The sequence below is a fragment of the Triticum aestivum genome, chromosome 7B (assembly GCF_018294505.1).
Source record: "Triticum aestivum cultivar Chinese Spring chromosome 7B, IWGSC CS RefSeq v2.1, whole genome shotgun sequence".
NCBI lineage: Eukaryota > Viridiplantae > Streptophyta > Magnoliopsida > Poales > Poaceae > Triticum > Triticum aestivum.
This window is the reverse complement of record NC_057813.1, coordinates 366,657,484-366,683,052: the sequence shown is the minus strand read 5'-3', so window position 1 is coordinate 366,683,052 and position 25,569 is coordinate 366,657,484. Positions and strand designations below refer to the sequence as shown.

The window sequence follows — 25,569 nt, the reverse complement described above, 5'->3', positions numbered from 1 at the left end:
AAGAGGGTGTCGTCCTACCACTGCAAGTTCACCATCATCATGAGGGGTTAGTATATACCACCTCACCAAAATATATAGACCATCAAATAGTTTTCCAACCCTAGCTACACAAAATGTACGTCGTCATTGTCATCATCATCGTCGCCACCGCCATCACCGTCGGGGATCATGCACGCTCACAGGCAGCACTACTCTAGTAGTAGTGCTTGCCCAGCCAGCTCCTGAGCCACAGCACCCTGTGAGCGTCTGCCATGGCAAAGAACCCAACACCCTGGGCCTTGTTGTCAAGCAGGTGGTTGAGAGCTGCCATGAGAGCCTCGTCGCTGATGCCACCCTGGGTCATGACAGCGCCATACAGGTTAGGGTGGACGTCAAGGGGCTTGCACTCCCTGATGGCTGCTGCCACCTTCTTCATTGCCTCAGTCATGCTGCAAAAGACATTGATCTCCTCCTCCATCAGGCCTCCTCTCTTCCTCTTCCTATCATGGACGGGGTCAAAGGGCTTGTCAGGGTCATCAAGGACCTCGGCGTCCGGGACCGAGGGAAGTCTGGCATGGGAGAACCAAGAGGCTCCCCCGAGCCCATGGCATGCTTCCTAGTTGCCAGCCCGAAGGAGAAGATGTGTTGCATCTGGTTGTAGTTCTGTATGGGTGTGTTAAGGAACTCAGCGTCCCTTGGGTGGTCCTAAGAATGAAACACAAGTTTTGTTAGTTGCGATTAGGAGTAGGCAATGGTGGACAGTATGAAAAAGAAGAGGGTTGTGAGCTAACCGCGACATGGCCGGCGTAGTGCTCCTGTCTCCAGAACTATGGAGCAAGTGTTCTCATCCCATGAGGCGCCGCTAAGGTCTCTCAGCTTGGACACTTGAATCCATCGATCTCTCCACTTCCTCAAGTGGTTGTACACCTGGGTGGTGGACACCTCCTGCCCACAAAACTCGAACACCTGCTTTGCAACGGTGTTCAAGTGCACCTCCTTGAAGCCCTTGTCAGTCCTAACTCCGCTACAGATGAGCTCACACATCTTGTTCAGCACGAACGTGGACATGAACGGCTTCCACTTCATGTTGTTCGACCTACCATCATTCTTTGCCTTTGCTGTTGCTACCTTGAGTGCAGCGGCAGCAACAGAAGTTTGCTCAACGAGCACTACTGGCACATAGACAGAATCAGACGCGAACATCTCTGAATCAGGTGCCATCTCATACATAGGCTACGAGTCCTCGACAAATGATGGAGGAAACTGGCTGTCGGACAGGACAAGGGCCTGACTAAGATCTTGCGTCTGCGTGGTCATGTCCTACAATCGTAGCACGCATTGACAGTAAGCATAGCACACAACATACTGGATAATCCATGAAAGCAGGAGCATACATGTACATGGTTCATCAGTCATCACTATCATACCAAGCACATGCTTCATCACTATCATACTAAGCACATTGTTCATCGCTATCATACTAAGCATACCGGACAATCTATGAGCACGAACATACATCTACAACAAACAACATGCTACAAATGAACCACCAATAGCTACAAATCACAGATCTAAGCACGAATCAACACAAGCACAAGGTTCAACTTCAAACTCTACTACTAATCTAGCCTACCACATGCTTGAACATCTAACCCTACCACAACTTGCAACGTAGCATAGCAATCAACATATGAGCTCATAAATCAGAGCACTAATCAACCATGCATCTACATCAAACACAAGCTACAGCTCATATCTAGCTCGAAGGAACAGAGAGAAAGGGGGGTTGAACTCACAGAGGCCATGGATACAACTGGAGGACGAGGGGGGAACGGTCGTAGAAGATCACCACCGGCCGGTGAAGGACCGCCGACGCCGTGGACCGCCGGCCGATGAAGATCCGCCGCTTACCTGCTCGTCGGTGCCGATGCGCGTCGGCGGGAAAGCTCAAAAGGGGGAAGAATGGTGGCGGGAATTGGGGCGCTGGGGAAGGGGCTAAATAGGGCGGACTCGGCGGGAGGTGAACCGAAATCCTCCCACCGATTTTTCGACGACACGGGCAAGCTCGCGCCATCTCCCTAGCCACACAAGGAGAGAAGCACGTCGCCCTCCCCTGCGTCGCCCGAGCCAGGCTGGGCCATATGTAAGCAACCAAACGCACTCTAGACTCCTGAAACTTGGTGAGTAACCCTTTCACTTCTTCAATCAGCGCGGAGAGGTTCTTCTCTGGATCATTGAACATATCCACTACACCTTTCGAATCCAGCTCGACAATAAGCTTTGGAACTTCCATCTCAGCGGCTAGCAGCACAATACATCAGCAAGCCAATAACTAGTGTTGTATTCCCTCTATTCACTTTTATAAGACAAGCAGACAATTTTCAGTTGTCTAAAACGACTTGTAAAAGTGCACAGAGGGAGTAACATTCTTTGTTCATGGAGAAGAAACCAACCGGCAACCAGACATAGCCAAAAACAAATTCCAGTATGGCATACACCACTATGTTATAATTCAAACGCATGGTGCCTTGTACCAAGAAATTATCAAGCATGGTGCCTTGTACCAAGAAATTATCAAGCGCAGAAAGAACATCAGGTTTTGGATTGAACTGACACGGCTCGAGTAATTTTCCATTTTGCTGTGCAGTTTACAGGCACCAACAGCCAGACAGGTACATTTGCCACAGGGGTCTCACAAGTACCAAGAAAAACAGATCGGCATTACAGTGCAGTTCCAAAAATTGAAGACCAGAGGTGCTGCACAAAGCATAGGCAACTGCTCTATCGGATGAATAGCTCATTTTGGGAAGTACATCGGTTCGCCAGACAAGGCTGCATGAGGCAGAGCAGTAGGGGCTGTGCCATATTGTGCCATCTGCTGTGAAGCTTGGTACAACATCGGAGGAGCACCAGAGCTTGATCCGACTGCTGGAAAGTGCGGGCCTGGGTTTGCCATCAATAATTGGGTAGGGTACGAGGTTGATGCAGGTGCAAACGCCCCTCGCTGCATGTTAGGATTCCAGGCTGGCACTTGTCCGATAGAGGTCGCTCCTGCTGAGCTTCCATAAAAAGCAGCAGGCGTGGTGCTTTGCCATGCTGCTCCAGTTGTGCTTAGACCAGGGGCTTGACCTGCAGCTTGTACCTGAGCACTAGGATCCGAGACGGTGTAATCTCTGCTTCTCTCGTCATGTGCCTGAATGCCACAATATGTAGATCCCATATCAGAAAAAACGTGGAAGCAAGCAGTAGGAAAACAAGATGTTCCAAAAGCATTGTCAAACTGAACAAATGATAAGACTATTCCACCTAATATAGCAATAGTTTTTTTCCCTAATTGGATGCATTCATTTATTCTTTGTTAATTTACACAGCCTGAAACTATTGTTTATACCTTCACATTCAGATCAGTATGACGAGAGTATGACAGATGAAGCTTACAGTAACCACCATCATATATGCAATGTCCCTCCAGAGCTTGTTTAGCAACTCCTGCTGTTGTTATATCTGCGAATACGGACTCTGTTAGCTCTAGCAGTACTTCTGAACAGCTGAAGTTGTAGTGAATATGAATATGGATTCTCTCAAGTTAAACATTTAGATTACAAATACACTGTAATGTGCAATGCCATCTGTTTTGTGTCACTTCCAAAGAAGCATCAAAGACAGGTTAGATAAATTGATCACACATAAGACGCTGAGATGCACATTTGGACTACCGATGTATAAGACGTGTTCTCAATAGAGGTTGCAGCTAGAGGATGTGACTGTTAGCCCATAATTCACTTCCTTATGTTCCTAAAATACAAATGGCGTAACAAAACCTACCACAAGAATGATATAAAATCAAGCAATCTACATAAATTCAACTGTTACATTAGGAGAGAAGAAGAAAAAAAGACAAATTCCAGTCAACAGCGTTTTCTCTTTCCTTTGTCAACTTCAGCAGTTTGTCTCAGTGGTTTCTCCATGTGTAGACCAAAATGTAGGTTTGAAATTCTGTAGCATGGTAGATTGATTTTCTTTCAACAATTTTTAAGAATTTTTTCTGACCATTTGCACCAATTTTAGGACCAACCACAGCAGTCACTGTCAGGCTAGAAAGCACTGGATACATCCTCATGGTGACTGCTACTCTAACCCAAAAAGGTAACAATTAAGGCAGCTGGCGTCTGACAGAAGAACAGGGTGCCAAGAGGAAGACAATCCACATTAAGATGACAGGAAGACATGACTGTACCAAACCTCTACTAAGAAAGTAAATATGCTTACAGGAAAAGGTAAGAAAAGAATAAGAAATTACGAAAGGTAACTTTATAGCTGTGGATAGTTGTAGATGTCCATTTTAAGTCTTCAGGGACTCCAAGACCTCTCTGCTGAAGTCAGAAACTTTGACGCATAAACAAATATTAACTCAATAATCAACACAGCATCATTAAGATGTCCACACAGTTCAGTATCACCTAAGGACTTGGCTTATCATGAGTTAACAACAGAGTGAACAAATTACAGCAAAGGAGCATCGGGGCCAGTCTACATCCCCTAAATCAAGGTGTAGCCATATCATGGCATATCCTAAAGATAATGTGATATGGTGAGGTTTACAGTTGTTCGCACATACCTGGATACTGAATTAGAGCCTGCATTCCACCATTCTTCTCGAACATTGCAATCTTTCGGACAGCACCAAAAGAAGAGAACACCTGAAATTATCTCATACAATGAGTATATATGATATATTTTCTTACAAATATTTTTCTTATTTAATTCAAAATAATCTTGAGGAAAAGATCACTCTAAAATACTCTTACAGTGTGTAGAACATCCACTCCCACAGCATACTGCATGTTCTCGATTGATGCTAAAAGTACATTGCTCTCTGGCTCCTTAATCTTCCCATCAGAGCCTAATATGGGCTGCAAAACTTACATGGTGTAAGCAGCAACAGAAGAAGATGAGAGTGACATGACATCAGATATACTAGTTTGAACTACAGGCAAACCTGTGCGATTCCCTCGATTGCAGTTGGATTAACAGGAAGATAAGGATTTGTGTAATCCCTGCTTAATCAAAACAGACACTGTTACAAACTTGTGTCTCTAAAATTAATTTTTAGCGGACAAGAGCTTAATACAAACCAAAATAGAATTGAACACAAAAAAAAATCTGTAAACTATCTTGTACCTGCTGCGATGTGATTGAAATTTAATATTCAAATCTTTGTGCGCAGAAAATGTTATGCGGAGGTGACAAATGCTGACGTGTTCAGCCAGTAGATACCTGCAATAGCAATATCACATCAGTAACTTCTATATCAAAGATCGGCTAAAATGCAATAGTAAAAAATGCACCCTTCGCGAGTTCAATGAGTAAAATTTCAAGTGTTCACATTACTCTCGTGAATTGCCAACTCAGAGTAATAAACATGGACTACCTCGGTATGCTTCTTCCATCTAACGAATTTTTTGCCTCTAGAGCAGTTGGAGCATCAGTATATTGGATAAGTGCCTGAAAAAATTTCGAGCTAGTAGTTAGTAAAAAAAATCAAGCTGTCAAGGTAATTTACAAAAATAGTAACATATATGAAACTAGACATAAGCACTATGTTACCTGGAAACCAGCGGCTTTCTCAAACGTTGCTATCTTGTGAACAAACCCAAAAGCAGAAAATACCTATTGAAAATAATGCAAAAAATAAAACACTGCAAAACGGAAAAGGAATTCATTAACTATTTGAATGCATGTCTCGTGTAATACTTACCAAATGGATAACATCTATGCTAACATCATTAGGCTGGACACCTTCAAAGGTGACAAGCAGGACATTGCCAGAAGAATCACCAGTGCCTTTATTGTTTGTTATTTCTTGCCGATTTGAATACTGGATATATACAGTTTTACCACGAACTTGGGCAGGTTCTGAAGATGAAGCATAATATGAAACCATTGAAATTGCCTGGTTTTGATCTGCCTGAAATAGGCAAATTTATGATAGAAATTCAGGAACCCATCGACTTGGCTAGAAGTTCCAATTATATAGAGCTAACAGTTCTTCAGGCTCACTTTTCACATGAAACTTCTGCTAGATCAATCTACAAAAAAACACATTTTTGCAACTAGAAAATGACGTATGCAATATTCCCCGTTGCATATAGTTAAACAACAGGAAGGGGACTGTTTTGTAGTTATTTAACTCCTCTGGGGTGGGGGTGAGGGTGGGAGGCCTTCAGAAATTCGACCAAACAGGCCATCTAACACTTGATTCTTGGGTACTCCCTATAAAGCGGCATGGCAGCAGCTATTGCTTGCACCGTTCTTGTAAAAAAATTGAGAGCAACCAAAACAGGTGAATCGTTCATGACACCAATCAGTTATGACTACAGGATGATGAGCAATATCCGTTAGCAATCAACAAACTCAAAAGAAAATAGGGAAAATCCACCATGCGCACGCTTGTTCTCCCCTGTGGCTCGGCTCGGCTTTGCATAAACTAAATAGTAGCATCACGATTTGTTTTGGGGCCCGTAAGCAAACTAGGCCACCAGGCCCAGGAAGAAAAACGGGGAAAGTGCGCTATAGGCTGTGGTTTGCTACAAGCACTCGCTACATTGAGCACCACCGTTGCGCTATGCTTGCACGGGGGCTGCTACAGTGTTCTATCTCGATTTCCAAAAGATATACATCTTGTATTAAATAAATAAAGAATTCAGTTCTATTCTACATGCTATTTATCTTTTTGTGAATCAACGGGTAAAAACTTGGTTGTTTTTCCTAAACAATCTGACAACTGCTTTTTTGAACAACCATTGTGTTTCAAGGAAACTAGTTTAAGTGCTTAACACAATTTAACCAAGACATACATAAAAACAACAAATCACCTTGAGAAGTTCAATTTTTCTAATGTTATGATGCATGAAATAAATATGGCAAATCAGCACAAAATTGAAATGGCAATCATAGCAAATCATCCCGGGAGTTATATGTAAACAAAATGGCAAGTTGTACAAAATAAATATGGCAACTCCACAATTAAAATAGCAAGCATAGTAAATCATGCCAGAAACTGTGTGTAAACAAAACGCCAAGACAAAATAAATTGGCAACTTGGCACAATTAAAAATGACAAGCACAACAAATTATCCCAGCAATTACATGTTAATAAAACGGCAAGCATTACAAAATAAACATGGCAACTCGATACAATTAAAATAGCAAGCACAATAAATCGTCACAACAATTACGCATAAACAGAACAACAAGTAATGTGAAATAAGATGGTACCCAGTACAATGAAAAATGGTAAACACAACAAATTCCCCTGGCAACCGCGTATAGACAACACGACAAGCAGGATGAAATAACATGGCAACTCGGCACAATTTTCCTGGAAATTGCATGTAAACCTGGTAACGTATATCTGGTTGAACATGACAACCATGTGTATCTACACCTGCTTCAACCTGGCAATCATGTCAGATCATCCTTTTTTCGCTAGCACGACTCCTTTTTTTCCCTGCATGTTTATGGGCAGCTTATCTACATCATTGTGCAATGGTTGAGCTGGTGGATTAGGGAGAAGCAGCGCTAGGATTTGGTGGTGAAAACGACACGAGAGTGAGTTAAGGTGCAAGAGACGGTGATGCACGACAAGAGATTGGCCGAGTTTGGACGGCCCATTAAGCGATGGGAGAGGCTCACGTGCAAGCGCGACAAGCTTTACTGCCTGATCAGCGAGCGCCGCACGGGAAACATCAGATGCTGCGCCGCTGCATAGTAGCGTCGAAGAAAATATTCACCATACAAGAACAAGGATTTTCTAGGCCTGGCCAGGAGTTCCGATCATGAGAACAGATCTGTTAGCAATCAACAAACTCAAATAAAATATTCACCATACAAGAACAAGGATTTTTCTAGGCCTGGCCAGGAGTTCCACTCATACAGTTAATAGCTCTTCAAGCTTAGGCTACAGTCCACTTTTAACTTTTTCCCAAGTATCACATGTCTGCAGTTCAAAAATCACTTATGTGATGTTCTCTATTGCATATAAAGAGTTTGCATGTAGTATTTCTTGCACTATAGTTGACCTTGTAAAATATAAAGCAACCAAGACAGGAGATTTATATATGCCACGGGTATGCCGCCCCTTGGAGCTCGGCATCCTCAGCATTCAGGACTTGCAAAGCACCGGCATTGCTCTTCGGGTGCTCTGGCTGTGGCTCCAAGAGACTGGCCCTAAACGCCCTTAGCACCATCTTCCTCCACACTGCGAGCCTGAGGTCAAGCAAATCTTTTGATCCTCCACTTCCTGGATTTTGGGTGACGGACGCGCCTGCAAATTCTGGACCGATCATTGGCTTCAGGGCTCCTCCATCTTCGAGCTTGCTCCGGCCCTGGTCGCCCTTGTCCCTCGCCGCCGCCACAACAGCCGCCTTGTCTGCGAGGCCATCCCCAACCAGGCCTTGATCCAAGATTCGTGGCAGCCTCAGGCCGGCGGCCACCATGGAGTACGTGGACATTTGGCGCCGCCTTCGCACCACCACCCTTGCCAATGTTGCCATTACCACGGATTTCATCACTTGGCGCTGGACTATGAGCAGCGTCTACACGACAAAGTCTTGCTACCTCACGCTCTTCCAAGGATCCATGCAAGCCCCCCATTGGTAGCTCACTTGGAAGCCATGGGCCCCACTCAGCATCTAGGTTTTCCTTTTGTTAGCTGGGCTCGACCGCTGCTGAACTGCGGCTCAGCATCCTCGCCATGGCCTTCCTCATGCGCCGGCATGCCTCCTTCGCGACCAGAATACCAAGACCATGCAGCACATCCTGGCGGAATGTGTCTTCTCTCAGATGGTTTGGCATGAGCTCCTCTCCTGGTGCCGGCTCACCACTCACCCTCCAGACGGCAACACCAATTTCTATACGTGGTGGTCCTCCGCCACGCTCCCCGGCTAGCATTCAAAAGTCCTGGATTGTTGATCGCCCTCTATGATGGCGGAATGTGTCTTCTCTCAGATGGTTTGGCATGAGCTCCTCTCCTGGTGCCGGCTCACCACTCACCCTCCAGACGGCAACACCAATTTCTATACGTGGTGGTCCTCCGCCACGCTCCCCGGCTAGCATTCAGAAGTCCTGGATTGTTGATCGCCCTCTATGCTTGGTCCATCTGGAAGAACCAGAACGCAACTCAACCCTCGCTCAGCAACCTTATCCATTCCATCCAAGAAGAAGCTCGCTCTTGGGCAAGAGCTGGAGCTACAGGCCTAAGCATGATCGTCCCTGCAACCTGAATAATTGTACACACCCCCCCCCCCCCCCCCCCGGGGCTGAGCATCCCCGTTCTGTCTGCCTGTCTGCTTCACTTGCGACCCTGACTGCACCTTGTTATGCATCTAGGTTCGCGCCCCTGTAATTTCTACCCTTCTATCAACGGAAAGATACGCTCATACGCAACCTGCGTAGTCGCAAAAAAAAACACAAATCTGTCCATAATCGACAAACCTACTTAAACGAAATGGCCATGGTAGAAGAACATGGATTTTTTTGGTATGGCAAACAAAATTATCTTTTATTCCAATACATCAAAATTCCACATGTGCCAACAAGCAAGGAAAGTACCTTCAGATAGTTAGAAACTCGCAAAAGTATGGCTCGTATTTGACTGGATACAGATTAGACACAAGATACATGTGATACTTAACACACGGAAGAGAAGATTGCGAATGAAACATAAACTGCAATCACCGGTAAGAACAAAGCGTTTCTCACCTAAGACATGAAGTTGTATGCATCTCGCTCAACAGAGGCACACCACCGTTGGAGATTACGCATGGTTTGCAGCAAACAATCAACCCCAAATTTAAAAATCAAATAACACCAAGTCGTGTATATAGTAGTGCCCTGACAGTCAGCCAGCACTGCCTCAACCACGGGACAGTATAAGTATCAACAAGAAATTCCTCCAATAGATCATGCTCCCACAAAATCTAGCAATCAAACGGCCACTGATTGATACTAAAATCGACCCCAAGCAGAAGTGTCATACCTAGATGCAATCACATGAATAAACCATACATCGCATCAACAAACGTGAATTATTCATCAAAATACCAGCCAGCACCCGCCACGAGGCAAAATCGCAACAGACGAAGGGACAGGGCGGGGGTGAGACGGAGGAGGAGAGGAAGGGCGCCTTACGAACTCCACGAAGGCCTGGTTGCGGTTGGCTCCGACGTTGCACATGGTGTTCACAACCCTGCCGAATGGTTTGCAGAGCTCGACGAGCTCCTCCTCAGAGCTCTCCCACGGCATGTTCCGTAGGTGCAGCACCTTGGACGGCGTCTGTGTGTACCGGAACTGCGTAGACCCGGACGGCATCCTCGGTCGCCCGCCACGGCGGCCGCGCGCGCGCTGGGTGGGGTAGGGGACGAGCTGCTAGGGTTAGGGTTTGGTAAATTGGGATGAGGAGGGGAGTCGACTCGGGGCTACGGCTTGAGAGGAGAGATTAGGACGGCTGGGGCGATGGGTGGTTCGAGAGAGGGACGAGCCGGCGATGGGACGCGGAAGTGTTGAACGGTTGAACCCCAACGGAATTATCCAGTTTCTAGGGACTGCTGGCTTCAGTCGGCCGGTAGCTCACCGTGTACTATCTCGTACGCAACACACGTCACCGAAGAAGCCTCGCTAAGAGTGATGCACAACACACGTCCACAAGGTTTTTGAAACCCGAAACTCCACACATTCGGCTGAAATCCCATGCCAAAATGCTTTCATAAAGGGTCGAAGCATCCATGACAACTTTGTATATGTGCAATCCATGGCAAAGGTGCTCAGACAAAAAAAAAAATCCATCGATTATGTTCAAGTTAGATCTAGCCAAGGCTTTCGATTCTGTGTCTTGGGAGTTCCTTCTCAGCCTACTAGAATTTAGAGGGTTTGGGCCGAAGTGGAGGGACTGGATTTCCGCTCTTTTCCTTACCTCATCCACCAAGGTCTTGGTTAATTCGGCACTTACCGATCAGATTCTGCATCGCAAGGGACTTAGACAAGGGGACCCCCTATTCCCCCTTCTTTTTGTCTTGGTAGATTGATGAATACAGCACAAGCTCATGGTGTCCTAGCCTCGCTTGGTACACAAACTATTAGACACCGGGCTTCCATTTATGTCGATGATGTGATTATCTTCAGCAAACCACTACTCTCAGAGATTTATGCCGTCTCTCAAATTTTGAACCTCTTTGGCAATGCCACTGGTCTGAAGACTAATATGGTTAAGAGCAAAATCATTCCCATCCAGTGCGAGCACATCGACCTCTCGGATATTCAGACTGCACTGGGATGTCAGCTTGGTAGTTTCCCTTGTACTTACCTTGGGATGTCACTGTCTGGTAGGAGGCTCAAATGGCAAGATCTGCAGCTTCTCATTGGAAAAATTATGAAGAAAATCGCTGGGTGGAAGGCTCGATGGATTTCTACTCCTGGGCGTGTCACTCTTGTAAGATTTGTGCTCTCTGCCATGCCTATCTTCCAGTTGCTGGCAGTGGAACAACCCAAATGGGTTTTCAAGCAGGTTGATAAATTGCGAAGGGCTTTCTTATGGGCTGGTTCAGACTCGGTCAGTGGAGGCAAATGTTTAGTTAAGTGGTCTCTGGTTTGCTTTCCCCTGGAACTTGGTGGTCTGGGAATTCATGACTTATACAGACAAAGCAAGGCTTTGAAAGTGAGATGGCTTTGGCAGAATGCTTCCTGTCCTGACAAACCTTGGCATGGGCTACCCCTACCTATCGACAAGGAGATCAAGAATCTTTTCTGTGCATCTATGTCCTGGGAGATCGGCAGCGGCACTGGCATATATTTTTGGCATGATCACTGGCTTGATGGGATCTCCCCTTCCTTGGCTTACCCCAAACTTTTCAAACATAGTAAAAGGAGGAACATCACTCTTTCTCAGGGTATAAACAACAGATTTTGGGTCACCTTGATTAAACCAAACCCATGCGTTGAAGTGATTGCTGAGTATTTGGACTTTTGGCATCGTGCTGACCAGGTGGTGCTCTCCCAAGCCGATGACAAAATCATTTGGAAATGGACCTCCAACAAGATTTACTCTGTTAACTCTGCATACCATTGCCAGTTCATTGGCCGCATTTACACCCCTCTCTCACAGCTTATTTGGAAGATCAAGATACCACAAAAGGTGAAGTTCTTTGTGTGGCTCGCCATTCAAGGTAAATGCCTAACTGCAGATAACCTCGCAAAAAGAAATTGGCTACACAATCCTGTGTGTCCGCTGTGCTGCATTGGTTTGGAGTCTGTTATTCACCTTTTTGGAACTTGCCCGTTCACTGCTGCTGTATGGGGTTTCTTTCTGACCAAATTCAGATATCGATTTGACCCCCGACCAAGCTATGATACTAACTCTTTGATCCAATGGTGGATTCACATTCTGGGCAATATTCCTTTGCATCGACAGAAAGAATTCTCATCTCTTTGCATGATCATCTGGTGGCAGGTTTGGAAAGAGAGAAATAATAGAATTTTCAATGGCAAAGACACCGACTTCATGGGAACCTGTAACGTGATAACTGACGAGTTGCACACTTGGTTTCGGGCTGGTGTCGAAGGCGTACAGTGGCTGGCACAATAGCCTAGTTTTTCTCTTTTTTCCCTTCTCTTTTCTCTTTTCTACATATGTAAAGTTCCTGGTTGAGGGTGCCAACAACTCTGGTACACCTTGCTCTCATGTATTTCCCGGATGGATTATTCCTCTTAATGAATGAAAAACAGCATCTGGCTGTATTTCGTCAAAAAAAATCCCATGAGTACGGCCATTATAGGCTACCGTAGGTGGATCTGATCGTCCCTAGAGCATCATAGATTACTGTCTCGAACACAAAGAGCGAGGAGGAAGAAAAAATAAGGAAAAGTAATAGTGACAAATGCGTTTGACGATTGTGTTTTGTTTCAATGGGTCGTCGTCTTTCAGATATAAGGTGGATAAGCTTTCATACAAGAAAAGTCTTTAATCTCGTTCAAAACGTCAAATCTAACTTAACTTAAATAGATAGGGCCGAAACTAACTTTTGGTCTAGCCCAATACTTTCGGGCTTAATATGAACTCCCTCTGTCCCAAAATATAAGAGTGTTTTTAACACTACACAAGTGTCAAAAACGTTCTTATATTATGGGACGGAGGGAGTATAAGATAGCTCATTTGTATTTATTTTATTTTTTTGAATGAGAGAGGGGTCCAGAAGGACCCGAGACTGCATTAGTAGTAAAACAGCGGTGGTACATAGCAATATGCAAAAGGACCCCGAACTAAACCTAGATAACACACTGGTCCCTGCATTTTACAAAGAGGACCCCCACAACCAAATGAAAAACGCGATCGGGTCCAAAGCACCTTCGTCACGGATGCAACCTTGCCACCGCCGGGGACAACACCACTTGGTGCGGCAAAGCCTCCACGACACCTCGCCGCGGACTCCATGTCGAAGAAGCACTGCCTCCCAATTGGCTCCATAGCCGGGAGGAAGAAGTACGGTCGCCCTTCGGCCAGCAGATCCGATGGCATGGAAGAAATGGCCGGCAGCCAAGCGCCATGGCCAGCGCCGTAGCCATTGACCAGCAGCCATCGGGGATGAGCACAAACCCAATCTGGACCTCCATCTCTCCCCTGCTTCAACTCCACCACCACGGTGACCATAGAAGCGAGAGAGGGAGCGGAGCACCTCCAGAACAGGGAACCAGGCGAGCTTATTGGTGGAGTAGCCGACGATGCGCTCCACGACAGCGACTGACCTCCAGTCAGCACCACCATGAAGACCACCGCCGTAAGCCACCGGCCGCTGCTCGCCCGCGGCGGCGGCACTATCCACATCGGCATACCGCCATACGCCACATGGGCAGAATACCACCTAAAACTAGACGCGCTATATACAGGACTACTCCGTGCACCTCTCCCTTCTCTACTCCGGCCGGCTATGCCATCGGAGAAGATAGGGGATCGGGCCGGGAACGGTTGCTCGCTCTCGACTCTCAAGGGGCTCGACGGTTGTTTGGTTGGTTTTAGCTCATTTGTATGATCATGGACGTCCTCATTTATGATATTGGATTGAGATGATCACAAAAGCAAATTTGGTCTTCTTGTCAAGATGAATTACTTTCATGTTCATGAATTTTAGTCATCCAAGTTTATTTTGCGGGTGCATTTGCGCATATAAATCAGTAAAAATATATTATAACTCATGTTTCCTATGTGCATCATGTGCAAACTTTTTGTAAATTCCGAAACTTTAGGGGCTAGTCCGGAACTTGCGTATCAACTGTTTGGGCTCTTGAGGTTGCATACGATCTTGATTGGAGATGGTACAAAAATTAAAGTTGTTCATTTTGACAATACGGGGATTTTTCAAGTTGAAAGCTTTTCCGCTTGAGGTCATTACCTGCATTTTTTGCCACGCCAAAATTTGGTGTCAACACATGCATCTCCGAGCTTGTCATACTATTGCGTGCAAACTCCGATTTGGCCTACCATCATATCCACTAGATGACCCGTTGCGCCAATTGGCGTGGGGACCAACTCCAACCTGCAAGTTAAATGAAATATATGAAATTTAAAATGGAAGTCAAATGAACCATTTGAAGAGACAAATAAGAGAAACAACTAATGCAACTTGAAAATAAAGGTGAATTATTCGCCCATGCTCACTTCTAAACACGGTCATATCGACCTATGCCCCTCACATACAAGAATGCGCACTCCCTCTCTATCTCCATCTCTTTATCTTCTATCTCTATGTGAAAACATCCTTGGCCGCCTGGAAGTCAAGTGACATATTGGAAACATAGAATGGAACTTAATTGAACTACTAGTAGAACGTCTGTGCGTTGCTGTAGGTTACAATGCATATAAATGAATCAAACAAATGATTAAAAGCGTCTCCAAGGTCGAAGATCATTTCTCCTTCATACATCTAGACATGTTTGGACATCAAAACGGGCCACAGCGGGTTCCTCAAAATTCAACCGTTGGATAATACGGGCTCCCTAAAACCTAGCCCATATGAAAATACCGTTGATAGCTAGCGGTAAGCCAACAAAGAACTTAGTGTTATTCGGCCCCAACCTTCCACCTTAAGACTTCTCTTGCCACCAAAAGAGGAGCACGCTTTGGCAGGAGCAGCGACACAGGGTCTAACAACAGGTCATCAATATAATGAGCAATAAAAACTCTCTATCCCGCTTCTTTCTTCCCCGGCAGTCGTCCGGACTCCTTAACCATCCTCCTCTTACAACAAGACAAAGCATCATGTTTCTCCCTACCTTTGTTTTCCCTGCACTTTCATTCTCTTGATCCGCCCATCCTCTAGCATTATTGTTGTCCAAAAGTCCCATCCCGTCTTACCATCGCGTATACACATTTTAATAACTTTAACAAAATCTGTGAAAATAGTTCTCATGTGCACCTTCATTGCTAGTGACTCATCCCCCTCATCCGATGTCGCTCGTAATACCTACCGACCCTCATAGTACCTATCTATCCAACAATGCAAATTACTACTACATTTTATGATTGTTCCCTATTTTACAACATATAGAGATGGAGTCTTAGTAGGCAAAAACATTATCACTTATTGTGTTACCAATTTGCCGGTTATTAGCCACCTTGACATCAATGGATTTAGCGGGTTTTATATCTTCCTCGTCGAAGAAAACTACTTCCTGAAAATAATTAAAAAAAGACATCACTGGAATACATATGTAGAAATCTGAATTCATCTCAAACATTTTCAGCTAATATTAATGAAATAAATGATGAAGTATATGCACAAGAAAGACGATCTTCTCAGTAAATAAAATCCAAACACCGTACATGATTTGATGACAATTATTTGTATTTGGCAGATATAGGTTTTAACTCAATACATTTTGTGTTCAGTACAGAGGGCTTCTTTGTTGTTTGCTAAGAAAAAACATTATTCAGAAAACATAGAGATGGATGAAATAACATAAACAACTTTTGCATTTGTCCCCATAATGATGAAACAACATAAACAACTATTGCATTTGTCCCCATAATGTTGCACCATGATAAGTATAATGCTAGATGTGGATATGAATTTTAGTTCAAATAACAGATTTTTTTTCACAAAGAGTGAATGGATACCATAGAACTGTTAGTGTATTCACCTAAGTCTCGTTTCTTGCATTTAACCTCCCATATTGGTAGGTCTAATTCTTGGAATGGTCCCACCTGCACATGAGTTAATTTATCAGAGAAACATAATGTTACATGGGTTACCATGTACCAATGGGAGACTGGAAGCACGACTCAAGCAATAATGGTTTCAAACGCGCTTAGCATTACCATTGATGCAATTCAAATTTGTATTCAAATTATTTATAGACGGAATGCAAAATAGTATAGCCCATGGGTTGCTACGGGCTATAATACATGTAGATGAATCAAACAAATGATTAAGGCCGCCTCCAAGGTTGAAGCGCATTTCTCCTTCATATGCTTGGGCATGTTGTGACATCAAAGGGGCTCCCAACAGGATCCTTTTTTTGCAGAAAAACTTTCGTCCATTCATCAACTGTAAGGTAATATAAAGAACAACAGTTGCCAACCATGTAGATGCAATCATCCCCGTGTAGAAGACGATCACACGCTAGATCAAATCAAGCATACTACTCCCACCATTTACTTATACAAGGCCACTATAAAATATACATTTTGCATTTATAAAAGGTCACCAACAGTAAATCGAGGCAAAAAATTAATGATGTCTCCTCATACTAGCAACTTGTTTAATACTTGTATGCATGCAGTCATAATGATGCTCGTCTACTTTCTTCATTCAGAATCAATTTTCTGCATGCATGTAGACGTGGTGTATTAATGATTCTAGTAAATGAAAAAAAGTTAGGTTGCAAAACATGTATTAAACTTTATCTTGGTAATCCCTCCGTCATGGTTTAGAAGGCACACTTTAGTTTTCATGCATTTTCAAAATAGAAGAGGATTAAGGCGCGCGTCTCCTTCAATTTTGTGCCCCGCTGCCTAGGCAAGCGCTCAGACTATCGCGGGCATCACTGTGACTGTCATCTGGGTCCCCTTCGTGAGCCCGTGCTTTTTTATCGAGATAAATGAGCATGCGCATGGTGTGAACGACTTTATCTAGTCGGTTCATTTTTATTTTTAGAAACACTTATAACTTTATTCATTCTCACAATAATTAGATATACACTGATTTGAACCTAAGATTCAAGAAAATACAAAGTAACTCCTATCACCGGTACATCAGGTGCTATACAAACAATTTTTAACCCCTTTCTGCGATGGCATTTTAAACCATCGCCTAGTGAGTGTGGGCGATAGGGGGTCCTTCCCATGACCCAGAAACCGTCGGGGATAGGCTCTCCTGGCACACACGCTCGGCAAAATGAGATCGTGTGCGACGGGCGAGCGATCAAATACGATTATACAGGCCCAATCGGTTCCGGTCATAAGTACATCCCACACAGTCAGTCCTAAACAAACATTTTTGTTTGTTATGTGCATTCCACATAGTCAATCCAAGGAATATGTTTCCGTTCTTATGTACATCCCACATAGTCAATCCAGAGAAATCGTTTCCGTTCGTATGTACATCTCACACAGTCAATTCAGGGAAAACGTTTCCATTCATATGTACATCCCACACAGTTTTATGTATAGGTGCCGGTGTTAAAACCAGTAGATCTCGGGTAGGGGGTCTCAAGCTGTGTGTCTAAGGATCGATGGTAACAAGGAGAAAATAGGGACACGATGTGATGTGGAGCATCCCACAATCATCCCCATGGACACATCTACATCTCCTACGACACCACTTGGACCTATGACAAGAGCACGAGCTAGAGCTCTCGAGACCGAGGTGACTTCTTTCCTTAGTGATATCTCATATGATCCACTTGAGACATGTCTACTACCTAACTCTGGAATGTAGTGCATGATTAGGTACCAAGAGGACCCCCCCCCCCAAGGATGCACGTGAAGACGGACAAGTCCCCAAGTTCGCGGATGAAGAGAACCAATGGAAGGAGTCAAGAACACCTCCCAGGGCTCGGACATCCGGCCCATGGAGGTGACGCCCACAACAAAGGACCAGAGGCCGAGTCTACATGCTCCGGACGTCCGGCCAGAGCCCTGGACATCCGGCGCTCGGCGAACAGTCGGACATTCGGCTCGACCCCCGGAAATCCGGCGCCCCATCACAGAAGCTGGACCCTGCCAGCCCGAACATCCGGCCCCAGCGCCCGAACATCCGGCATCTTGGGAAGGCCCGGACATCAGGCCCGACGCCCGGACATCCGCCCCCCTACTTATGTGCAGCGCATCTGGGCCGAGGCCCATGTACCTCTTCGCCCCTTAGACTATATATACATCTCCTCCACATATGTTTTAGGGTTAGCATTGTGATAGCTCATATTTGAGATAGAGCTTTGCTCATCCACTTGGTTACTTCTCCTCGGAGCTCATGACCTCTTTGGAGAAGATCCCCCAAGCGGATTCAAGACCCCATCACAGGAAGACCCTTCAAGACCTCCTCACGGAGAAGACTCTTTTTATCGTCCGTTGTTGACTTTGAATCATGTATCACTCTTTGTGTTTCGAGGATATAGCATATGTGTGACCGGATCTTGTTGGCTGAGTGATTTCTCTTGTGTTTCCCCTCGTGTTCCCCTCGTTTTCCCCTCGTGTTCTTCATAGGATCCCCTCCAATCGTGAAAGATCGGGCATCTAGGGTTCTACCCTACATCATCTTGGTATCATGAGCCAGGTTGATCACGTATTTGGAGCCCCTACCCTTATTTTCTAGCTTGATTTTGTTGTGTTCTTCCCCAATTTCGAAAATCCCCACCAAAAATAGCCCCAATTTTTTTTGTGATTTGTTGGTGTGATGAAGTTTTGTTGGATTTGATCCATGATTTGCTTTGCCACGAGTGGATCTAGCTTTCCCCCATCATCTCCGCAATTTCCATCCACAAAATCCCCCGAATTTTGCCCCAGATTTGACCTTTTCCCCGTGGAGTTCATCGAGTTCATCCACGGATCCCGAGCTTGGACATCCGGCCCGTGACCCCCGGACATCCGGCCACCAAGCCTGGACATCCGGCCCCTGACAGAAACAACTCCATCCACTGCCCTGTTTCCCGCCTAACTTTCACCAAATTTTGTTCCGGTGCCCATGCATACTTCCGCATACCACCATCACTTCCGCATACCACCACCGCTTTCTGCAAGCACCACCATCGCTTACCCGCTATCAACTCTGACAATTTTGTCATGTTTTGTTTTGAGCATTTGAGTTGTGGTTCCCGTGTCCTATTGTGTTTCGGCTATATAGGTACGGTGCGACATCAACATCACCACCACTCATCTTCGACAAGGACTCGTCATCGCTAAGGACGGTAACCTCGACGACATCTTTGTCTATTCCTTGCCATTGCATTGATAACCACCATAGCCCAATTTTGCGTTGCTTTCCCATCGAGACTAGCCTTTGAGTATTGTCGGACAACGTGACTTGTGCACATTAGTGATCATACTTCACATAGCATACATACCATATCATCATGGTGCATATCTTGGTATCATCTACTGTGTCACAAAGTTGTCATCACATATACACAATTGCTATCTTGGTTCGTGAAATTTTGCATGAGAAAAGATCTCAAAAGAGAAAGAGCCAAACAAGCTTTTAATCAAGAAGGAAAGATAAGCAAAGAGCTTATAAGCAAGGACCATAGCATCATACTACATTAAGATTGTCATACTCGATCATCTTGGATCATATCATCAGACTACCATACTTATAGCATACTTGGGATAGAAGTCGTTGCATTTTTGCTTAGTAGGTTGTGCACAAGTTTCGTATCCGCCTATTGTGCAATCGTGCTAGCGTCTCTCTAGTGTTGTGCAACAAGAGAATTTTCATGGATTCCACATTTTGGCTCATTCCTTGGTTGCACGACCCCACTTTTCTATTTGCGTGTGTGTTTCCGTGTACCATATCTTGTTATACGTGTACTTGTTGCATTTGCAAATTTGTGAATCTTTTCCAACATTATTGAGGCTCACTAACAATTGCATCAAATTTTGTGCCATCATCCTAACCGAGCTCCACCATAAGATTTTACTTGTGTAGGTGTGAGAACTGACAAGAATTGGTACCAATTGTGCTATTTCCTTGTTCCACATTTGAGTGATCATTGATCCATCTTCAACATCGGTCAAGGTACATTTGGTATAAGTTCTTCTCTTTCTCCCACTCACATATTTCTTTGGAATGATTGATAGGCCAAGTTCTTCTACCAACCCACTCTTCATCGAGCAAGATGACGACATGTCATCCTATCTCACCAAGAGCCACCTTGATGACCCACAAGTATAGGGGATCTATCGTAGTCCTTTCGATAAGTAAGAGTGTCGAACCCAACTAGGAGCAGAAGGAAATGATAAGCGGTTTTCAGCAAGGTATTCTCTGCAAGTACTGAAATAAGTGGTAACAGATAGTTTTGTGATAAGATAAATTGTAGCGAGCAACAAGTAACAAAAGTAAATAAGGTGCAGCAAGGTGGCCCAATCCTTTTTGTAGCAAAGGACAAGCCTGGACAAACTCTTATGATAGGAAAAGCGCTCCCGAGGACACATGGGAATATCGTCAAGCTAGTTTTCATCACGCTCATGTGATTCGCGTTCGGTACTTTGATAATTTGATATGTGGGTGGACCGGTGCTTGGGTACTGCCCTTACTTGGACAAGCATCCCACTTATGATTAACCTCTATTGCAAGCATCCGCAACTACAACAAAAGTATTAAGGTAAACCTAACCATAGCATGAAACATATGGATCCAAATCATCCCCTTACGAAGAAATGCATAAACTAGGGTTTAAGCTTCTGTCACTCTAGCAACCCATCATCTACTTATTACTTCCCAATGCCTTCCTCTAGGCCCAAATAATGGTGAAGTGTTATGTAGTCGACGTGCACATAACACCACTAGAGGCTAGACAACATACATCTCATCAAATCGAACGAATACCAAATTCACATAACTACTAATAGCAAGACTTCTCCCTTGTCCTCAGGAACAAGCGTAATTACTCACAAAGCATATTCATGTTCATAATCAGAGGGGTAATAATATGCATAAAGGATCTGAACATATGATCTTCCACCAAATAAACCAACTAGCATCAACTACAAGGAGTAATCAACACTACTAGCAACCTACTAGCACCAATCCCGGACTTGGAGACAAGAATTGGATACAAGAGATAAACTAGGTTTTGGAGATGAGATGGTGCTGGTGAAGATGTTGATGGAGATTGCCCTCTCCCGATGAGAGGAGCGTTGGTGATGATGATGATGATGATTTCCCCCTCCCGGAGGGAAGTGTCCCCGGCAGAACAGCTCTGCCAGAGCCCTAGATTGGTTCCGCCAAGGTTCCGTCTCGTGGCGGCGGAGTCTCGTCCCGAAAGGTTCCTCCCTAACTTTTTCTCATCGAAAGACTTCATATAGGAGAAGATGGGCGTCGGAGAGCCACCAGGAGGCCCACGAGGTAGGGGGCGCACCCAGGGGGGCGCCCCCACCCTCGTGAGCAGGGTGTGGGCCCCCTGGCCTTCATCTTTGGCGACGATTTTTCTTTATTTATTTCAAGGTGTTTCGTGGAGTTTCAGGACTTTTGGAGTTGCGTGGAATAGGCCTCCAATATTTGCTCCTTTTCCAGCCCAGAATTCAAGCTGTCGGCATTCTCCCTCTTCATGTAAACCTTGTAAAATAAGATAGAATAGCCATAAGTATTGTGACATAACATGAAATAACAACCCATAATGCAATAAATATTGTCATAAAAGCATGATGCAAAATGGACGTATCAACTCCCCCAAGCTTAGACCTCGCTTGTCCTCAAGCAAAAAGCCGATAACAATAAATATGTCCTCATTTTTAGAGGTAGAGGCGTCGATAAAAACAAAATATGGACATGAAGGCATCATGATTATTTCATAACAGCAACATATATAGATTTTGTCATATGATTACTTATGTTCAAGTGATGATCTTTTCACAAAGCCAAAGCATGAATCAGAAACCTTATTGGGCACTAACAATTATAATCTCAGTCATTGAAGCAATTGCAATTTATCATAACATCGGAAAGAGTCTATGTCAGAGCTTAAAAGCAAGTCCACATACTCAACTATCACTTAGTCCTTCATAATTGCTAGCACTCACGCGATATTTGTGGTTACGGAGTTTTAATCGGACATAGAGAAAGATAGGGGCTTATAGTCTAGCCCCACAACCTTTACCTTAAGGGTAATGTCAACAATAATAATTCATGCTCCCCTACATCCAATTAGATATATATCATACTCTTTCCAACATGCTGAGCTTGCCAAAGGATAAAATGAAAAAGGAAAGGTGAAGATCACCGTGACTCTTGTATAAGGTAGAGGATAATAATAAAAGATAGGCCCTTCGTATAGGGAAGCAGAGGTTGTCATGTGCGCTTAGGGTTGATGCACAAAATCTTAATGCAAAAAAACGTCACTTTATATTGCCCCTTGCATGTGAACCTTTATTATGCAGTCCGTCGCTTTTATTGCGTCCACAACAAGTTCGTACAAAGCTTATTTCTCTGCACTAATAAGTCATGCATATTTAGAGAGCAATTTTTATTGCTTGCACCGATGACAACTTACTTGAAGGATCTTACTCAATCCATAGGTAGATATAGTGGACTCTCATGGCAAAACTGGTTTAAGGGTATTTGGAAGCACAGGTAGTATTTCTACTTGGTGCTAAGAATTTGGCTAGCAAGAGGGGGAAAGGCAAGCTCAACACGATAGAGGATCCATGACAACATACTTTATCTTGGATGTAAGAAAACATAATTCATTATGTTGTCTTCCTTGTCCAACCTCAACTCTTTAGCATGTCATATTTTAATGAGTGCTCCCAATCATAAAAGATGCCAATGATAATATATCTATATGTGAAACCTCTCTTTCCTTATTACTTCCTATTAATTGCAACGATGACCAAAGCTATATTTGCCAACTCCCAACAACTTTTAATCATCATACTCTCTCTATGTGAAGTCATTACTTTTACCAAGATAAATATGAACTCTTTGATTCTTTTTCTTCTAATCACCCAAGATCATGGCAAAACAATCAAGCCCTTGACTCAACACTAATCTTTATTATATAGCTCACGAACTCGATTACAAAGAAGGATCATAAAGCAAAACTCAAAACTAGATCATGCCATGACTTTATTCTACTAAATCAGGATACTACTAATAGGATCGAACTAAGAAATACGGTAAAGATAGGAGTTTTGATGGTGATACGATACCAGGGCACCTCCCCCAAGCTTGGCAGTTGCCAAGGGGAGTGCCCATACCCATGTGATTATGTCTCCTTCTTTGTTGGTGGTGGTGGAGGTATTGTTGATGATGCAGGCTTGTCATCCAACTTCCATGGCGTAGGCTCACCATCATAGAAGGACGATCGAGTCTCCGGAATCCTCAAATCCGCAGCCAAACTCATCCTTTTGAATCTATATTCATACTCGCAGTTTTGATTTTGCAGATCATAAATTTGGGCTTGGAGGTGCTCGATCTTCTCTTGTAGCTTAAAGATGGCCTCCTCGGTGTTCTTAGCACCCGGCTCATAGTTGTTGGTGAACTCCGCGAGCATCTTGTGGCTAGCGTTGATTCCACGCTCCACCATCCCCTGACATGTGAAAACTTGTTGCTCCATTGCTTCGAGCCTCGACTCCATGCTTCCGGTTACCTTTGGCCCCTCAAACATCGCGGATGTGCAGCAACCCATCACGCATCTCAATGGTTTGAGGGTGTCGCAGCATCTCCGCGAGGTAAGGGTTGATCACCTTCTCGAAGAACTTGTCCTTGGAAGCACTTGGGGCCGTCATGATGATCTAGACCTGTCAGAAAAACAGCTCGAAACAAGAACAAGGGAGATTTGCGTGATACGAGAGTCAAAACCTTCGGGAGTATATATAATGAATTTTTACCGACCAAAATACGTATCGTGCAAGGAAACAGAGTCCGGAGGGCACACGAGGTGCTCACGAGGTAGGGGGGCGCGCCCAAGGGGGTAGGGCGCGCCCTCCACCCTCGTGGAGGCCTCGTGTCCTCCCCGGACTGCTACTTATTTTTCTATTTTTCTAAATATTCCAAAATGGAGAAATATTGCCTTAAAAATTGTTTTGGAGTCGGTTTACTTACCGTACCACATACATATTCCTTTTCGGAGTCTGGAACGTTCTGGAAAGTGTCCCTTATGTATTCCTCCGGGGTTACGGTTTCAATAATATTAGTTTCAACATTTATAGGATTACCTGAGATATAGTGTTTGATTCTTTGACCGTTTACCACCTTCGGATTTGTGCCCGCGAAGTTGTTGATTTTTATGGCACCGGAACGATAGACCTCCTCGATAACGTAGGGACCTTCCCATTTAAAGAGAAGTTTTCCTGCAAAAAATCTTAAATGAGAGTTGTATAGCAATACATAATCACCTACATTAAACTCACGCTTTTGTATCCTTTTGTCATGCCATCTTTTAACCTTTTCTTTAAATAACTTGCCATTTTCATAAGCTTGGGCTCTCCATTCATCAAGTGAGCTAATATCAAATAACCTCTTCTCACCGGCAAGTTTGAAATCATAGTTGAGCTCTTTAATAGCCCAATATGCCTTGTGTTCTAGTTCGAGGGGTAAGTGACAAGCTTTTCCATAAACCATTTTATACGGACACATACCCATAGGATTTTTATATGCAGTTCTATAGGCCCATAATGCATCATCAAGTTTCTTGGACCAATTCTTTCTAGACCTATTGATAGTCTTTTACAAAATTAATTTGAGCTCTCTATTGCTCAATTCTACTTGACCACTAGACTGCGGGTGATAAGGAGATGCAATCCTATGATTAACGTCATATTTAGCAAGCATCTTACGGAAAACACCATGAATAAAGTGTGAACCACCATCAGTCATTAAATATCTAGGGACTCCAAACCTCGGAAAAATAACTTCCTTAAGCATTTTAATAGAAGTGTTATGGTCAACACTACTAGTTGGAATAGCTTCTACCCACTTAGTAATGTAGTCAACAACAACTAAAATATGAGTGTATCCATTAGAGGCAGGAAAAGGTCCCATATAATCAAAGCCCCAAACATCAAATGGTTCAATAACAAGTGAATAATTCATAGGCATTTCTTGACGTCTACTAATGTTACCAATTCTTTGACATTCATCGCAAGACAAAACAAACTTACGGGTATCCTTGAAGAGAGTAGGCCAATAAAAACCAGATTGCAATACCTTATGTGAAGTTCTATCTCCAACATGGTGTCCTCCATAAGCTTTGGTGTGACACTTGCGTAGGATCTGTTCCTGTTCATGCTCAGGTACACAACGTCTAATGACACCATCCAGTCCTTCTTTATAAAGATGTGGGTCATCCCAAAAGTAATGTCGCAAGTCATAGAAAAACTTTTTCTTT

At 44.1% G+C, this 25,569-nt stretch overlaps 1 protein-coding gene across 5 annotated transcripts; it reads right to left on the bottom strand.

Moving 5' to 3' along the window:
- Window positions 1-2,550: 2,550 nt before the first annotated feature.
- LOC123160611 (polypyrimidine tract-binding protein homolog 1) lies at window positions 2,551-10,547 on the bottom strand. 5 transcript variants are annotated; one of them, XM_044578422.1, is made up of 10 exons: window positions 10,171-10,545; window positions 5,738-5,947; window positions 5,587-5,649; window positions 5,411-5,484; window positions 5,161-5,256; window positions 4,979-5,036; window positions 4,788-4,892; window positions 4,598-4,679; window positions 3,371-3,483; window positions 2,551-3,172 (listed from the first exon to the last, which is right to left on the bottom strand). In XM_044578422.1, the coding sequence occupies exons 1-10, from the start codon at window positions 10,348-10,350 to the stop codon at window positions 2,777-2,779; spliced, it is 1,377 nt and encodes a 458-aa protein (XP_044434357.1). In that variant the 5' UTR covers window positions 10,351-10,545; the 3' UTR covers window positions 2,551-2,776. The 5 variants fall into 5 exon arrangements, 4 of the variants coding, with proteins under 4 accessions (XP_044434357.1, XP_044434358.1, XP_044434359.1 ...); XM_044578423.1 differs by having other exon boundaries at window positions 2,926-3,172; window positions 3,418-3,483; window positions 10,171-10,546; XM_044578424.1 differs by lacking the exon at window positions 2,551-3,172 and adding an exon at window positions 4,290-4,352 and having other exon boundaries at window positions 3,395-3,483; window positions 10,171-10,547.
- Window positions 10,548-25,569: the final 15,022 nt, after the last annotated feature.

What these genes read in the sequence shown, in the direction of transcription:
- LOC123160611 (XM_044578422.1), bottom strand. Translation starts at nt 10,350, where the DNA reads ATGCCGTCCGGGTCTACGCAGTTCCGGTACACACAGACGCCGTCCAAG. An exon ending in AGAAAGCCGCTGGTTTCCAG is followed by an intron (nt 5,485 to 5,586) that starts GTAACATAGTGC and finishes AAATTTTTTCAG; the next exon opens with GCACTTATCCAATATACTGA. An exon ending in TTTCAATCACATCGCAGCAG is followed by an intron (nt 5,037 to 5,160) that starts GTACAAGATAGT and finishes TTGATTAAGCAG; the next exon opens with GGATTACACAAATCCTTATC.